This window comes from Amphiura filiformis, chromosome 13, assembly GCF_039555335.1.
Source record: "Amphiura filiformis chromosome 13, Afil_fr2py, whole genome shotgun sequence".
NCBI lineage: Eukaryota > Metazoa > Echinodermata > Ophiuroidea > Amphilepidida > Amphiuridae > Amphiura > Amphiura filiformis.
Genome location: NC_092640.1, coordinates 56,576,101 through 56,595,814, shown reverse-complemented (window position 1 = coordinate 56,595,814; position 19,714 = coordinate 56,576,101). Strand labels below are relative to the sequence as shown.

The window sequence follows — 19,714 nt, the reverse complement described above, 5'->3', positions numbered from 1 at the left end:
AAAATGCGTTTCCACAGCTCAAGTGTCACATCTAACCCTAAATATTTTCTTTGAATAAATGCGATTTCTTTACATATTTGTTGTTTTTTAATTAGATAACGCACCATCATATTGTTTATCAACATTATTTTTTAGTGATTAAAATGTCTTTGTGTAATTCTAAAATAAATTGCACTTTCCACCAAAACGCTGTGAGCTACGTTACCCTTTTTAACACACGTTATTGGAAAGAAGTAAAACAGAGGTATCAATGTAATTTGCGGTTTTTGAAAGGAAACACTCATAGGTTTTAAAATCACAGTAAAAATCGTGATGCTGTAGTATTTTTGGCATAGAAATGTTGTAAACATTGAAATTTCGACCGACCATGTTAAGATTGGTGAGCTACGTTACCAGAATTCTATAGTATGCACTTGTATTACATGTACTTCCTAATAATATGTGAAAGCTACCAGTGGTCGAACCCCATTTATATTAGAATTAACCGACATAACGTTCTAACGTTCGCAAATCACATTAAAAACATTAAAAACCAGTGAACTACGTTACTGTGAGCTACGTTACACACTCATTTATGCATCTTCAAAACTTCTATGAAATGGTGAAATCTGTTTTACATTTCACTCAAGTGATCTTTAATTTGCTTTTTATGACCTTGGATTGAGTAAAAACAGCCCATTTTATAGTCGGTAACGTAGCTAACATTACATTGAGTTTTAATGTTAAAAAACATCATGACATCCTGAAAGAAAAATATGCAAGTGGTGTTGGCAATTTTTTACATCTGAAAGTAGTGATACATTTACTTTTAAAAAACACAAAAAGCAGGGTTTTTTGAACAACTTTTATTTTTTCAATTTTTTTAGTGGATTGGCACCGGATTTTGTAGAATGAGCGATATGCTTCAGAGAACCGATACCAGTTTTGTTGCTCCAAGTGTAATCAACCAATGCATGTGAAAGAAAATTTGCGACTGCTTTGCGCAAGGTGTTTATGGCTAAGCTTTGATCCCGTTTTATATCATCCGTGTCTGTTCTGAAGTTGGGTCTACATCCTTATTTTTTAATCAAATGCGAAGCCCAATGATATTACATTGTTATTATTATCGTTGGTACCACTGCTCTCCTGAATTCTTATCACCTTACAACATACTCCCTCTTCTGCTTGATGCATGATTCGGATTGTGTTGATGCACCAATGCATCTAAGGAACAAAAGAAGATACAGAGGTAATTAAAAGTATATTTCCAAAAATTATTTTTTTTAATACTTGAAAATAGACATGTCCAGTTATTTCTTACAAAAACATTTGAGATCAAAAGTTAAAACTTACAATTCAGATGCAAAAGACGATATATGCCATTTTAAAACCGATTGCATCATGGATTGTCACTTCTTCTGCATCAGCATTAGTTTTTTTAGACCTCATTTTACAGGCATAAATGGGCCCTATGCCTAGCAAACCATGCTTTATACTTTTATGGCAGATGTTGGTGGCCCTTACTAGTGCAAACGGTTTAAATATGGCATGTATCACCTTTTACATCTATCTGGGCTTCAAATTTATGCATAGCAAGCCTAAATGAATACACAAATAATTGAGAACTCTAGTTTCTTGATAGAAAAACCTGGTTTCTCGTCTAGCTAGTACTAGGCTAGGCCTACAATATTTGCAATGTATTGTCAGGTACATTTCATTGTAAACTGTATCCTGCCCTAGGCTAGCCTAGCATGCGCCGTAGGGTAGGCTACACATGTAGTGATGTACACCATAATAAAATCCAAAATAAGACAATCATTATGATCATGTTTTGCTACATTATTTATGCCTAGGGCTAGGCCTAACCCAGTCAGTACTAGTAGTACTACTAGGCCTACTAGTTTTGTATCAGCTTGCCTTTATACTCGTACTTAGACTTAGTAACAGCTAGACGGTACCAAGCATGCTCAATTGCTCATGTCATGTGCTTAGACTTAGTGCCTGCCCTAACGTCGCCTAAGCATGTAAAAAGTTAAGGCTAAGCTAAGCCATCCCATGACATGTCATGCATGTAAGCCTAAAGTAACAATCCATGCAAAACACAATTCATTATTCACCAGACACCAAATGAAGAGTAACTGAGTAAGTTGGACCTAGAAATGCTAAGCCTAAGGCTAGCTAGTCTTAGACAGGTCATTATACAAATCAATGCATACCAATTACCATCATAGTCAACATGGTCAATGAGCAAGGTAAACATGCATGATGCATGGTATTGGTAAATTTAACTTAAGCTTATCATACACACGTTACATGTCATATATTATTACAAGCTGGCTAAACTTAAATGCTTTATTTTGTTTCCTGATAATGCACAATTCATAATCAATCAAAATTCATACAATAATTTACAGAAAAATAAAGGTGTAGTTACCTGTTTTTATTTGCAAAATAAGTTCAAAAATACGTGCATCATTTCTCCTGCTGCTTGTTCCAGTAGTGTTGGGCAGTATCCAATACTCAGGTGTCACAGTGTTGGGTGATATGCAATGCAATCGGGTAGAATTAGGTATTGCAAATTTGCAATACATTTCAACTTCATATTATTAAAAGTAAATAAATATATAATTTAAATAAATAATTTAAATAAATAAACAATATTTAATTGTTGATTAATCAACAATTAAATAAATAATTAATATTAAATAATTATTAAATTAAGCAATTACTTAGTTACTCAAATTATTTAATAAATAATTACATTATAATAATTTTTAAAATATGTTATTTAAATGAATAAATTAAATAAATAAATAAACAATTAAATAATAATTAAATAAATAGTAAATATTAAATAATTTTTAAACTAAGCAATTACTTAGTTAATCAAATTATTTAATAAATAATTATATAATAATTAAATATATGACTATAATTAAATTAAATAATTTAAATAAATAAATAAACTATGAATTAATAATTAAATAAATAATTAATATTAAATAATTATCAAATTAAAGCAATTACTTGGTTAATCAAATTATTTAATAAATAATTATTATAATAAGTAAATAATTAAATAGTTAAATAAATAATTCAAATAAATAAATAAATAAACAATTAATTAATAATTAAATAAATAATTAATATTAAACAATTATTGAATTAAGTAAAAAAAAAAAAAAAAACGTTTCATAATCTTTCCTTAGTTTCCTAGCGTCTAGAGTATGCATTTTAACATTATTTGGTAACCTTCGAGTCCTTTGAAATGTTATGAAGAAAACCAAGAAGGGTCATGTTTGTTGGGATTAACTGATGTTGCTACGTTTTGAATGATGTACGTAACGTATATGATTATTGGGCAAATGTTAAGAAATATGATGTGATGCTTAAAATAGATTTTAACGGAGCTTAAATATGATCTAGGATTATTGAGATAGAGTTTGTTTATGATATTTTGAACAATTAATAACTGGGCCTAATTAATCTTTAATGATTCAATTTATGAAAACTGTTTGAGCAGAATTAATTAAAGGGCAGCCAAATGACCAGAATGGTGCTACACTGCAAAAACAGCAGAGCAACACTTAATAAACACTTTAACACTTCATAAACACTTGTTTGTACAGTGAAGGTACAGGGATGTTAATTTATAAACACCAAAACACGTTTAGAAATATGAAGATGTTTATGTTTTTTAACACAAGATAGTGTTTAAATACATATTCTCCCGTTCTCCGTAGTCTTGCCCATCATAGGCCTACAGGGCTGCAATACGGTAACCCTCACCAATCATGCAGTTATGTATGCACATAACACAGGTGCACTCACATAGGTAATTGACCCATATACTAGAAGCGCTGTGCTGTGGGTATAGGAGATTAACTAGTTAGCGTCATATACTGCATGCGTCAACCTAACACTAAGGGTTAGGGGGAAATGGGGTAATACCTGACTGTGGGGAATCCCGGACACATCGATTGCAGCTAAACGGAGAAGGGTGGCACTTACCTTAGGGTATTAGCTACCTCAAGGTGTACCTCACGTGTACTACTACCAGCGCTTTGGGGCTCGTCTTTCTTTGTGAAAATTGCGAAAAAACATAAATTGTCATTTTTGACTTTTTATCTGAAAAGTGATTTATTAGCTGGGTGACAGTTAATGCGACAAGGGACACAGATGAAGTATGGATGAAAATTATGTTTGATACTTGATTGTTAGCTGGATGTATGAATTTTGGTATCTTAAAAATGGATTAGTAGAACAAGCACTGAAAAATTAAATCGGGACCGTGAGGGGTAATCCCGGACACACATGCGTCTCTATACAGATGGAGTAATGCCGAACACTGGTTATTTCGAAAATATAGACAACAACAACAGCCCCCATAGTTGTATGCTTGAGGTAACAGAAGTACCTAATGCATTCTAGGGGATTATCATCCTACTCCACTTTCCCTCTTAGCAACAATCATTGTGTCCGGGATTACCCCGTGTCCGGCATTACCCCATCATTTTTTACCATTTTGTTTTTTAATTATGACTTATTAACTAGGCCTATAGATGTTGAGTTATTAAAAACTGGTTACTAGTTAGAACATTAATCCTACTTTGCATTGATATGATTTTCACTGATGAACTTTATTTAATCTTGTACCTGTGTATAGCCTTAACGAAAGGTGCCCGGGATTACCCAACTTTCCCCTATAGGGGTATTGCAGCTCATTATGTTTGCCGGGCCGGGGGTCGTACTCGTAACACAAACAGTGGCGGCACCAGGAATTTTTTTTCGGGGGGGGGTGAATTTCAGGGGAGGGGGCAAAAAAGCAGCAACTTTTGCACAAAATTGCCAAAAAAAGGGGATTTTTTTGTAAGAGGTTGGGTTTTTTGCCTTAAAAGAGCGAGGGGGGGAGGCAAAGAAAAAAATGGGTGGGGGAAATTCTCCCTCACTCCCAGCCTCACGTAGTGCCGCCACGAAACAAATGACCCGCCGGGTATATGCTTCCCTGGAAAGACCGCGCACAGCTCCGAAAGCCCCTGAATTTAGCGCTGACTGATACCCCCCCCTGGGACTGATATCAGTTCTTAAACTAATTTTGGTATAGGTGATTTTCCAACCAGAAAGGCAAGAAAGAACATTTGTTTTGATCGTTTGCACCTCCAAAAGACCACCATTACCTCAAAATCATTCAGGAGGAAAATTCTCACCAAAAATGAAAAAGAAAGGAGGACAAAAATGTACATGGACGGGTCACAGGTACGGGGTTATGATAACAGAAATGTTCATTGTAGGCCTACATGTTGTACAGGAAGAAGAAATTGGCAGAAGAAAAAGATGAAAGGAAGATGTGGAAAACTAAATGATTTAGAAAGACTCCATTTTGCAATCTATATTATTGGTTGAAAATAGGCCATAATGATATGAAAAAGAACATCAGAATAAGTAGGCCTATATGGTACAAATGCGCGCGAAAAAATGCCATTTAAAGCTAAAGTGATATGATAAATATGGTGCAAAGATGGAATAAACTCGCACGAAGCAGGCAAAATTTGGTCCTTTTGGGGGGCTAGAATGGCCGGTAGCCAAATATGAGGTTAATTTGGTCAGAAACATATGTACTGACATACAGGCGTCAACATGGGAAGGGGGGATTGTATGGATCCCCCCACCCACTAGCATGTGTAGCAGGCTGATGATTTATATTGTAGGCCTATATTTGCCTAAATTCATGCACTTCATGCACATTAATATTTTTCATTAACCATATAACTGCTATTATAGGCCTACACACATGCATGTTAATGTCTTGTTCTGAAGGTATTCAGTTACTATTTAGCTCTATTGGTGCAAAAGAATAGGCCTACAAGATGGTTTCCGACACTGTTTGTCCCAGTCTTGCAGATGGTGCACATCGTGCATGCACATTAATATTTTTCATTAACCATTTAGGCCTAGGCCTACTTGCTACACATGCTAGGCCTATGTTTAGAATTTGTCTTCTGAGTATTTAGTCAACTATTTAGCTCTGGTGCAAATAAACTGAGCCCGCAAGATGAGGTTGAAGTGATTGAAATAAGGTTGATATGCCCTATTTCAACGTTGATTCAACGTTAATTCAACGTTGAATCAACGTTGAAATTGACATTTCAACGTTGATTCAACGTTGATTCAACGTTGAATCAACGTTGAAATATCAACCTTATTTCAACCTAATTTCAACGTTGATTCAAGGTTGAAATATCAACCTTATTTCAACCTTACTGAATGTTAGGTTGAAATAAGGTTGAAATCAAGTTGATTTAAATTTCAACCAGATTTCAACGTTGAATCAACGTTGAAATATCAACCTGATTTCAACTTTAGGTTGAAATCACGTTGAAATCAGGTTGATTTGCATTTCAACGTTGATTCAACGTTGATTCAACGTTGACATGTCAACTTGTGCCCACTGGGAAGGTACATTTATTAGTTTTTTTATAAGCTTAAAAAATAGCCAATAGCAAGACAGAATTTTACTTGGATGGATATATTGGATGGTTTCCAAACACACTATAGAGCCTTGATAGTTACACAGCCGTGACGTTAGTCACGGCTGTGTCTTTTTTCTTACAGGTTCTTACACAGCCGTGACGTTAGTCACGGCTGTGTCTTTTTTCTTACAGGTTCTTTACACAGCCGTGACGTTAGTCACGGCTGTGTCTTTTTTCTTACAGGTTCTTTCTTCTTTCTTTCTTCTTTCTGCCGACCACTTCATTTGCTCTAGCACTTACATGCTTACACCGATTTTGACCTAACTTGGTCATAACCATCATTGACCATGCCCCTACATGTCACATGAAACTCGCGGGGTCAAAGGTCACGCTGGGGTCATAGGGGTCAAAAACGTGATTTCAACTCAAAATGCTTCTTCTCCTACAGATTACGTATGACGGTGACCCCACTTGCACACATGCATTACTATTACCCAGTGTCTATGGGGTCCTCACAGATTTGGGGTCAAAGGTCATTAAGGGGTCACTTCCGGTATAAAACGAAAAACCTTCAAAAATTTTTATTTGCTAAGAAAAACATAGGACAGTAACGGTATGTTCACACATAAATTGTAATTACCCTGTGTATATGTGGTATTTTTGTATTTAGGGTCAAAGGTCATTAAGGGGCCACTTCCGGTACAAAACGAAATACCTTTAAAATGCTTCTTCTCCCACAAATTACGTAGGACAGTAACACCACTTGCATACATGCATTGTTATTATCCAGTGTCTATGGGGTCCTCACAGATTTGGGGTCAAAGGTCATTAAGGGGTCACTTCCGGTATAAAACGAAAAACCGTCAAAAAATTTTATTTGCTAAGAAAAACATAGGACAGTAACGGTATGTTCACACATGAATTGTGGATACCCAATTCATATGTGGTATTTTTTTATTTGGGGTCAAACGTCATTAAGGGGTCACTTCCGGTATAAAACGAAAAACCGTCAAAATTTTTTATTTGCTAAGAAAAACATAGGACAGTAACGGTATGTTCACACATGAATTGTGGGTACTCAATTCATATGTGGTATTTTTTTATTTGGGGTCAAATGTCATTAAGGGGTCACTTCCGGTCTGAGACGAAAAACCTTCAAAATGCCCCTTCTGCCACAAGTAACATAGCAAAGTGGTGCCACATGCACCCATGCATTGACATTAGCCTATGTCTATGGCCGTTTTCATATATTTTGGGGTCATAAGGTCATTAGGGGTAACAACACGGCTGTGTTCGTGGGTTAGACCACAGCTTAGTCTAGTTCTTCTTTCTTTGCACAGCCGCCATCGGCGCTGTGCTTTCTTTTTACCGCGTTCTTCTTTCTTTCTTACACAGCCGTGACGTTAGTCACGGCTGTGTCTTTTTTCTTACAGGTTCTTTCTTACACAGCCGTGACGTTAGCCGTGACGTTAGTCACGGCTGTGTCTTTTTTCTTACAGGTTCTTTCTTCTTTCTTCTTTCTTTCTTCTTTCTTCTTTCTGCCGACCATTACATTTGCTCTAGCACTCACATGCTTGGACCGATTTTGACCTGACTTGGTCACAGCCATCATTGTCCATGCCCCTACATGTCACATGAAACTCATGGGGTCAAAGGTCACGCAGGGGTCATAGGGGTCAAAAACGTGATTTCAACTCAAAATGCTTCTTCTCTCACAGATTACGTAGGACAGTGACGCCACTTGCACACATGCATTGTTATTACCCAGTGTCTATGGGGTCCTCACAGATTTGGGGTCAAAGGTCATTAAGGGGTCACTTCCGGTATAAAACGAAAAACCTTCACAAATTTTTATTTGCTAACAAAAACATAGGACAGTACCGGTATGTTCACACATAAATTGTAATTACCCTGTGCATATGTGGTATTTTTTTATTTAGGGTCAAAGGTCATTAAGGGCCACTTCCGGTATAAAACGAAATACCTTTAAAATGCTTCTTCTCCCACAAATTACGTAGGACAGTGACACCACTTGCACACATGCATTGCTATTACCCAGTGTCTATGGGGTCCTCACAGATTTGGGGTCAAAGGTCATTAAGGGGTCACTTCCGGTATAAAACGAAAAACCTTCAACATTTTTTATTTGCTAAGAAAAACATAGGACAGTAACGGTATGTTCACACATGAATTGTGGTTACCCAATTCATATGTGGTATTTTTTATTTGGGGTCAAAGGTCATTAAGGGGTCACTTCCGGTATAAAACGAAACCCCGTCAATATGTTTTATTTGCTTAGAAAAACATAGGACAGTAACGGTATGTTCACACATGAATTGTGGGTACCCAATTCATATGTGGTATTTTTTTATTTGGGGTCAAATGTCATTAAGGGGTCACTTCCGGTCTGAGACGAAAAACCTTCAAAATGCCCCTTCTGCCACAAGTAACATAGCAAAGTGGTGCCACATGCACCCATGCATTGACTTTAGCCAATGTCTATGGCCGTTTTCATATATTTTGGGGTCAAAGGTCATTAGGGGTAACAACACGGCTGTGTTCGTGGGTTAGACCACAGCTTAGTCTAGTTACACAGCCGTGACGTTAGTCACGGCTGTGTCTTTTTTCTTACAGGTTCTTTCTTTCTTTCTTCTTTCTTCTGCCGACCACTACATTTGCTCTAGCACTTACATGCTTGCACCGATTTTAGCCTAACTTGGTCACAACCATCATTGACCATGCCCCTACATGTCGTATGAAACTCGTGGGGTCAAAGGTCAAACAGGGGTCATAGGGGTCAAAAACGTGATTTCAACTCAAAATGCTTCTTCTCTCACAGATTACGTAGGAGAGTGACACCACTTGCACACGTGCATTGTTATTATCCAGTGTCTATGGGGTCCTCACAGATTTGGGGTCAAAGGTCATTAAGGGGTCACTTCCGGTATAAAACGAAAAACCTTCAAAAATTTTTATTTGCTAAGAAAAACATAGGACAGTAACGGTATGTTTACAAATAGATTGTAGTTACTCTGTGCATATGTGGTATTTTTCTATTTAGGGTCAAAGGTCATTAAGGGCTACTTCCGGTATAAAACGAAATTCGTTTAAAATGCTTCTTCTCCCACAAATTACGTATGACAGTGACGCCACTTGCACACATGCATTGTTATTACCCAGTGTCTATGGGGTCCTCACAAATTTGGAATCAAAGGTCATTAAGGGGTCACTTCCGGTATAAAACGAAACAACCTTCAAAAATTTTTATTTGCTAAGAAAAACATAGGACAGTAACGGTATGTTTACAAATAGATTGTAGTTACTCTGTGCATATGTGGTATTTTTTTATTTAGGGTCAAAGGTCATTAAGGGCTACTTCCGGTATAAAACGAAATTCCTTTAAAATGCTTCTTCTCCCACAAATTACGTATGACAGTGACGCCACTTGCACACATGCATTGTTATTACCCAGTGTCTATGGGGTCCTCACAAATTTGGAATCAAAAAGGTCATTAAGGGGTCACTTCCGGTATAAAACGAAAAACCTTCAAAATTTTTTATTTGCTAAGAAAAACATTGGAGAGTGATGGTATATTCACACGTGAATTGTGTTTACCTATTGTACATGTGGTATTTTTGCATTTGGGGTCAAAGGTCATTAAGGGGTCACTTCCGGTCTGAGACGAAAAACCTTCAAAATGCCCCTTTCTGCCACAAATAACATAGCAAAGTGGTGTCACTTGCACCCATACATTGACATTAGCTAATGTCTATGGGATTTTTATATATTTTGAGGTCAAAGGTCATTAAGGCGTCAAAATACGGCTGTGTTCGTGGTCTTAGACCACAGCTAAGTCTAGTTCTTACACAGCCGTGACGTTAGTCACGGCTGTGTCTTTTTTCTTACAGGTTCTTTCTTCTTTCTTTCTTCTTTCTTCTTCTTTCTGCCGACCATTACATTTGCTCTAGCACTCACATGCTTGGACCGATTTTGACCTGACTTGGTCACAGCCATCATTGTCCATGCCCCTACATGTCACATGAAACTCATGGGGTCAAAGGTCACGCAGGGGTCATAGGGGTCAAAAACGTGATTTCAACTCAAAATGCTTCTTCTCCTACAGATTACGTATGACGGTGACCCCACTTGCACACATGCATTACTATTACCCAGTGTCTATGGGGTCCTCACAGATTTGGGGTCAAAGGTCATTAAGGGGTCACTTCCGGTATAAAACGAAAAACCTTCAAAAATTTTTATTTGCTAAGAAAAACATAGGACAGTAACGGTATGTTCACACATAAATTGTAATTACCCTGTGTATATGTGGTATTTTTGTATTTAGGGTCAAAGGTCATTAAGGGGCCACTTCCGGTACAAAACGAAATACCTTTAAAATGCTTCTTCTCCCACAAATTACGTAGGACAGTAACACCACTTGCATACATGCATTGTTATTATCCAGTGTCTATGGGGTCCTCACAGATTTGGGGTCAAAGGTCATTAAGGGGTCACTTCCGGTATAAAACGAAAAACCGTCAAAAAATTTTATTTGCTAAGAAAAACATAGGACAGTAACGGTATGTTCACACATGAATTGTGGATACCCAATTCATATGTGGTATTTTTTTATTTGGGGTCAAACGTCATTAAGGGGTCACTTCCGGTATAAAACGAAAAACCGTCAAAATTTTTTATTTGCTAAGAAAAACATAGGACAGTAACGGTATGTTCACACATGAATTGTGGGTACTCAATTCATATGTGGTATTTTTTTATTTGGGGTCAAATGTCATTAAGGGGTCACTTCCGGTCTGAGACGAAAAACCTTCAAAATGCCCCTTCTGCCACAAGTAACATAGCAAAGTGGTGCCACATGCACCCATGCATTGACATTAGCCTATGTCTATGGCCGTTTTCATATATTTTGGGGTCATAAGGTCATTAGGGGTAACAACACGGCTGTGTTCGTGGGTTAGACCACAGCTTAGTCTAGTTACACAGCCGTGACGTTAGTCACGGCTGTGTCTTTTTTCTTACAGGTTCTTTCTTTCTTTCTTTCTTTCTGCCGACCATTACATTTGCTCTAGCACTCACATGCTTTCACCGATTTAGACCTAACTTGGTCACAACCATCATTGACCATGCCCCTACATGTCACACGAAACTCATGGGGTCAAAGGTCACGTAGGGGTCATAGGGGTCAAAAACGTGATTTCAACTAAAAATGCTTCTTCTCCTACAGATTACGTATGACGGTGACCCCACTTGCACACATACATTGATATTACCCAGTGTCTATGGGGTCCTCACAGATTTGGGGTCAAAGGTCATTAAGGGGTCACTTCCGGTATAAAACGAAAAACCTTCAAAAAAATTTTATTTGCCAAGAAAAACATAGGACAGTAACGGTATGTTCACACATAAATTGTAGTTACCCTGTGTATATGTGGTATTTTTTATTTAGGGTCAAAGGTCATTAAGGGGCCACTTCCGGTATAAAACGAAATACCTTTAAAATGCTTCTTCTCCCACACATTACGTAGGAGAGTGACACCACTTGCACACATGCATTGTTATTACCCAATGTCTATGGGGTCCTCACAGATTTTGGGTCAAAGGTCATTAAGGGGTCACTTCCGGTATAAAACGAAAAACCTTCAAAATTTTTTATTTGCTAAGAAAAACATAGGACAGTAACGGTATGTTCACACATGAATTGTGGTTACCCAATTCATATGTGGTATTTTTTTATATGGGGTCAAATGTCATTAAGGGGTCACTTCCGGTCTGAGACGAAAAACCTTCAAAATGTCCCTTCTGCCACAAGTAACATAGCAAAGTGGTGACACGTGCACCCATGCATTGACATTAGCCAATGTCTATGGGCGTTTTCATATATTTTGGGGTCAAAGGTCATTAGGGGTCACAACACGGCTGTGTTCGTGGGTTAGACCACAGCTTAGTCTAGTTTCTTCTTCTTCTGCCGACCACTACATTTGCTCTAGCACTTACATGCTTTCACCGATTTTGACCTAACTTGGTCACAACCATCATTGACCATGCCCCTACATGTCATATGAAACTCGTGGGGTCAAAGGTCACGCAGGGGTCATAGGGGTCAAAAACGTGATTTCAACTCAAAATGCTTCTTCTCTCACAGATTACATAGGACAGTGACACCACTTGCACACATGCATTGTTATTATCCAGTGTCTATGGGGTCCTCACAGATTTGGGGTCAAAGGTCATTAAGGGGTCACTTCCGGTATAAAACGAAAAACCATCAAAATTTTTTATTTGCTAAGAAAAACATAGGACAGTAACGGTATGTTCACACATAAATTGTAGTTACCCTGTGTATATGTGGTATTTTTTTTATTTAGGGTCAAATGTCATTAAGGGGCCACTTCCGGTATAAAACGAAATACCTTTAAAATGCTTCTTCTCCCACAAATTACGTAGGACAGTGACACCACTTGCACACATGCATTGTTATTACCCAGTGTCCATGGGGTCCTCACAGATTTGGGGTCAAAGGTCATTAAGGGGTCACTTCCGGTATAAAACGAAAAACCTTCAAAATTTCTTATTTGCTAAGAAAAACATAGGACAGTAACGGTATGTTCATACATGAATTGTGGTTATCCAATTCATATGTGGTATTTTTTTATTTCGGGTCAAAGGTCATTAAGGGGTCACTTCCGGCCTGAGACGAAAAACCTTCAAAATGCCCCTTCTGCCACAAATAACATAGCAAAGTGATGCCACATGCACCCATGCATTGACATTAGCCAATGTCTATGGGGTTTTCATATATTTTGGGGTCAAAGGTCATTGGGGGTTACAACACGGCTGTGTTCGTGGTCTTAGACCACAGCTAAGTCTAGTTCTTCTTCTGTCAACATCATAATCAGCCATCGTAACCACATGCTTTCAGGCATGTTGACCATACTTGGTCAGTAGAACCGTTTGGTGGTGCCACAGATGTTACATGATCAACTTCCGGTCAAATGTCATCCACTTCCGGTCAATGGCCAAAACTTGGATTTTCACTAAAAATGCTACTCCTCCCACATATTACATAGCACCGTGACATCACTTACACACATGCATCATCTATAGCCAGTGTCTAAAAGTTCCTCACAGAATTGGGATCAAAGGTCATTAAGGGTCACTTCCGGTAAAGTCTGACAAATTTGTAAAAAAATATTCAAAAAATCACTGTCTTTACAAATTACATAGCAGAGAGTCGCCATTAGCACACATGCATTGCTACTAGCTAGGATCTTTAGGATGCCTACAGTTTTGGGGTCAAAGGTCATTAAGGGGTTACTTCCGGTCAAAAACCAAAATTATCAAAAATTTAAAAAAAAATTTATCTCAAAATGTAAACAGGCCAAAGTAATATAATCATCATACATGAATTAGTGTCAAGGCAAAGGTCATTAAGGGGTCACTTCCGGTATAAAAACGAAATACCTTTAAAATGCATCTTCTCCCACAAATTACGTAGGACAGTGACCCCACTTGCACACATGCATTGTCATTACCCAGTGTCTATGTGGTGTGCACAGATTTGGGGTCAAAGGTCATTAAGGGGTCACTTCCGGTATAATACGAAATACCTTCAAACATTTTTATTAGCTAAACAAAACATAGGACAGTAACGGTATGTTCACACATGAATTGTGTTTACCCAGTGTATATGTGGTATTTTTTTTATTTTGGCTCAAAGGTCATTAAAGGGTCACTTCCGGTATAAAACGAAATACCTTTAAAATGCATCTTCTCCCACAAATTACGTAGGACAGTGACGCCACTTGCACACATGCATTGTCGTTACCCAGTGTCTACGGGGTGTACACAGATTTGGGGTCAAAGGTCATTAAGGGGTCACTTCCAGTAAAAATTGAAATACCTTCAAACCATTTTATTAGCTAAGGAAAACATATCACAGTAACGGTATGTTCACACATGAATTGTGGTTAGCCAGTGTATAATGTGGTATTTTTTATTTGGGGTAAAAGGTTATGAAAGGGTCACTTCCGGTCTGAGACGAAAAACCTTCAAAATGCCCTTTCTGCCACAAATAACATGTCAAAATTATGCCACGTGCACACATGCATTGACATTAGCCAATGTCTATGGGGTCTTCATATATTTTGGGGTCAAAGGTCATTTAGGGGTCACAACACGGCTGTGTTCGTGGTCTTAGACCACAGCTAAGTCTAGTTTCTTCTTCTTCTTTCTTCTGTCAACCATTACATTTGCTCTAGCACTCACATGCTTACATCGATTTTGACCTTACTTGGTCACAATGATCATTGACCGTGCCCCTACATGTCACATGAAACTTGTGGGGTCAAAGGTCATGCAGGGGTCTGAGGGTCAAAAACGTGATTTCAACTAAAATGCATCTTCTCCCACAACTTACGTTGGACAGTGACCCCGCTTGCACACATGCATTGTTATTACCCAGTGTCTATGTGGTGTACACAGATTTGGGGTCAAAGGTCATTACGGGTCATTTCCGGTATAAAACGAAAAACCTTCAACAATTTTTATTAGCTAAGTAAAACATCGCACAGTAACGGTATGTTCACATATGATCTGCAGTCACCCAATGTATATGTGGTATTTTATTTAATTTGGGGTCAAAGCTCATTAAGGGGTCACTTCCGGTATAAAAAGAAACTAGACTTAGCTGTGGTCTAAGACCACGAACACAGCCGTGCTGTGACCCCTTATTGACCTTTGACCCCAAAAATATATGAAAGTCCCATAGACATTGGCTAGTGTCAATGTACATTTGCATGTGGCATCACTATGCCATGTTACTTGTGGCAGTAGGGGCATTTTGAAGGTTTTTCGTCTCAGACCGGAAGTGACCCCTTGATGACCTTTGACCCAAAATAAAAAAATACCACATATACACTGGGTAACCACAATTCATATATGAACATACCGTTACTGACCTTTGTTTTTCTTAGCTAGTAAAATTTTTTTGAAGGTATTTTGTTTTATACCGGAAGTGACCCCTTAATGACCTTTGACCCCAAATCTGTGTACACCCCATATACACTGGGTAACACCAATGCATGTGTGCAAGTGGTATCACTGTCCTACGTAATTTGTGGAAGAAGATGCATTTTATAAGTATTTCGTTTTATACCGGAAGTGACCCCTTAATGACCTTTTGACCCCAAATTAAAAAAAATACCACATATACACTGGGCAACCACAATTTATGTGTGCATATACCGTTACTGTCCTACGTTTTTCTTAGCTAATAAAATGTCTTGAAGATATTTCGTTTTATACCGGAAGTGACCCCTTAATGACCTTTGACCCCAAATCTGTGTACACCCTATATACATTAGGTAATTACAATACATGTGTGCAAGTGGCGTCACTGTCCTACGTAATTTGTGGGAGATGCATTTTAAAGGTTATTTTGTTTTATACCGGAAGTGACCCCTTAATGACCTTTGACCCATATAAAAAAAATATCACATATACACTAGGTAACTGCAACTCAGATGTGAACATACCGTTACTGCCCTATAGTTTGTTTAGCTAATACACATTTTTGAAGGTATTTCGTTTTATACCGGAAGTGAACCCTTAATGACCTTTGACCCCAAATCTGTGTACACCACATAGACACTGGGTAATATCAATGCATGTGTGCTAGTGGCGTCGCTGTCCTACGTAAGTTGTGGGAGAAGATGCATTTTTAGTTGAAATCACGTTTTTGACCCCTATGACCTCTGCGTGACCTTTGACCCCATGAGTTTCATGTAACTTGTAGGTGCACGGTGAATGATCATTGTGACTAAGTTAGGTCAAAATCGATGTAAGCATGTGAGTGCTAGAGCAATGTAAAAATTGACAGAAGAAAGAAGAAGAACTAGACTTAGCTGTGGTCTAAGACCACGAACACAGCCGTGTTGTGACCCCTTAATGACCTTTGACCCCAAAATATATGAAAACCCCATAGACATTGGCTAATGTCAATGCACATTTGCACGTGGCATCACTATGCCATGTTATTTGTGGCAGAAGGGACATTTTGAAGGGTTTTCGTCTCAGACCGGAAGTGACCCCTTAATGACGTTTGACCCTAAATAAAAAAATACCACATATACACTGAGTATTCACAATTCATATATGAACATACCGTCACTGTCCTTCGTTTTTCTTAGCTAATAAATTTTTTGAAGGTATTTCGTTTTATACCGGAAGTGACCCCTTAATGACCTTTGACCCCAAATCTGTGTACACCCCATATACACTGGGTAACACCAATGCATGTGTGCAAGTGGCGTCACTGTCCTACGTAATTTGTGGAAGAAGATGCATTTTATAAGTATATCTATTTATACCGGAAGTGACCCCTTAATGACCTTTGACCCCAAATTAAAAAATACCACATATACACTGGGTGACCACAATTTATGTGTGCATATACCGTTACTGTTCTACGTTTTTCTTAGCTAATAAAATTTTTTGAAGATATTTTGTTTTATACCGGAAGTGACCACTTAATGACCTTTGACCCCAAATCTGTGTACATCCCATAGACACTAGGTAATTGTAATACATGTGTGCAAGTGGCGTCACTGTCCTACGTAATTTGTGGGAGAAGATGCATTTTAAAGGTATTTCGTTTTTATACCGGAAGTGACCCTTAATGACCTTTGACTCCATATAAAAAAATATCACATATACACTGGGTTACTACAACTCATATGTCAACATACCGTTACTGGCCTATGTTTTGTTTAGCTAATAAAAATGTTTGAAGGTATTTCATTTTATACCGGAAGTGACCCCTTAATGACCTTTGACCCCAAATCTGTGTACACCACATAGACACTGGGTAATATCAATGCATGTGTGCTAGTGGCGTCGCTGTCCTACGTAAGTTGTGGGAGAAGATGCATTTTTAGTTGAAATCACGTTTTTGACCCCTATGACCTCTGCGTGACCTTTGACCCCATGAGTTTCATGTAACTTGTAGGTGCACGGTGAATGATCATTGTGACTAAGTTAGGTCAAAATCGATGTAAGCATGTGAGTGCTAGAGCAATGTAAAAATTATTTTTTAACGTCACGGCTGTGTAATACCTTTAAAATGCATCTTCTTCCACAGATTATGTATGACAGTGACGCCTCTTGCACACATGCATTGTTATTACCCAGTGTCTATGGGGTGTACACAGATTTGGGGTCAAAGGTCATTAAGGGGTCACTTCCGGTATAAAACGAAAAACCTTCAAAAATTTTATTAGCTAAGTAAAACATGGGACAGTAACGGTATGTTCACACATGATCTGCAGTCACTCAATGTATATGTGGTATTTTTTATTTGGGGTCAAATCTCATTAAGGGGTCACTTCCGGTATAAAACGACATACCTTTACAATGCATCTTCTTCCACAGATTATGTAGGACAGTGACGCCACTTGCACACATGCATTGTTATTACCCAGTGTCTATGGGGTGTACACAGATTTGGGGTCAAAGGTCATTAAGGGGTCACTTCCGGTATAAAACGAAAAACCTTCGAAATGTTTTATTTGCTAAGAAAAACATAGGACAGTGACGGTATGTTCACACATGAATTGTTGTTACCCAATTCATATGTGGTATTTTTTTGTTTGGGGTCAAATGTCATTAAGGAGTCACTTCCGGTCTGAGTCGCAAAACTTTCAAAATGCCCCTTCTCCCACAAGTAACATAGCAAAGTGGTGCCACGTGCACCCATGCATTGACATTAGCCAATGTCTATTGGCGTTTTCATATATTTTGGGGTCAAAGGTCATTTAAGGGACCACAACACGGCTGTGTTCGTGGTCTTAGACCACAGCTAAGTCTAGTTGTTATTGTTTTTGTAATCAACAGGTGAACTGTAGGTTATACAGACCAGAAAAAGTGGAAAGTGCTATTCTTACTGGTGTCCATAGTCCCGGGCGGTATAGGTAAGTTTCGCTTCTGAAATCCACTTACAAATATGTCAATAGTGAATAACAAATCCTGGATAAGTCAACTTAGTCATGTTAGCGCTGTAAATGCAATGCAATTGAAATTATTACCGAAAGACAAAATAAAGAACACAATTAATGACAAATGTTAAATAGAAGGGTTTTAAAATTTATTCATAACCTCATTAATAAACGCGATGCGTGCGATCCAATCATATTTTATTATTTGTGAAAACGCGAACGCAAATCGAGGTCATTAATACCTCACAATTGACCGCAAAATGCTTTATTGTTCCAATGTCGCACACAATTGACTTCTGCATGCGCCCGACATTGTGCGTCCAACGAACTGCGTGGCGCTGGCTGCCGTATTTGGATTGCGGCGCTACCATATTTGCACAGATTCTGATACTTTTGTTATTGGTCGTTTTGTTTTAGCCTGATCGATTTTGGGAAAGGGAAGATGTAAAAATTGTTTATTTTTACAAACTTTTGAGGAAAATTTTGTGTTATTTTGTAAAGTTAAAAGATCAAAGTGACGGTTATGAATGAGGTTAATAACTTTGCATCATCGGTTATATTCCTCGGTTCCAAAGGCAAAATGTTTAGATTTTTCACAATGCCCTCCAAATAACCGATGCGCAGTTATTAACCTCTAACTAATAAATATCCCCTAACCATGTCTCCTGTACCACTGAGTGTTACCAATAATGATGTTTCAATTCTTCTTCCAGAGCTATTGGACCTCCACAGAACTCAGGTCACTTTGCAAAGGCATTTTCGTGTGCAGAAAACAGCTATATGAATCCACCAGCTAAGGACAAATGTGTAGTCTGGTAGTGTTTAGCAGATCTGTCAGCATTTGTGAGCCAGCAAAAACCATTTGGATGGAAATTTATATTTCGATTGGAGAGTTGTCTGTATTAGCGCTTTCATGCCCCTTTTGAAATGGGTTTACTGAAGTCTGACAATCAGACCAAAGTTGGCAATAATTGAGATACAAAACCCAAAAACATACCCCATAAGAAAATGGATATAAACATGCATAAAAGGTTCACAACTTTACAACCAAGTATGCCATTAGGACTTGGGGATTTCAATATATGCCAGCTTTAAGGTACTGAGCAAGTTAGTAGTGGTGATAAAATATCTGACTTCAGTCCGAATGGATGCGTTGCTATTTGTGCTTATTGATCAATTTCTGAATTAGCTAGACAAACAAGGTACATGTGCAGTGTCGTAGCTAGGGCTTGTGGCACCCAGGGCTAAGGATA

General features: G+C 38.1%; 1 protein-coding gene across 1 annotated transcript in view; it reads left to right on the top strand.

Moving 5' to 3' along the window:
• LOC140167775 (membrane metallo-endopeptidase-like 1) overlaps positions 1 to 19,714 on the top strand; it is a 75,994-nt gene extending 56,280 nt beyond the window's left edge. The window contains exons 19-20 of the mRNA XM_072191067.1: positions 18,361 to 18,437; positions 19,175 to 19,714. Of these exons, the coding sequence (XP_072047168.1) occupies positions 18,361 to 18,437; positions 19,175 to 19,280 (183 nt within the window). The 3' untranslated portion in view covers positions 19,281 to 19,714. The remainder of the gene's footprint in view (positions 1 to 18,360; positions 18,438 to 19,174) is intronic.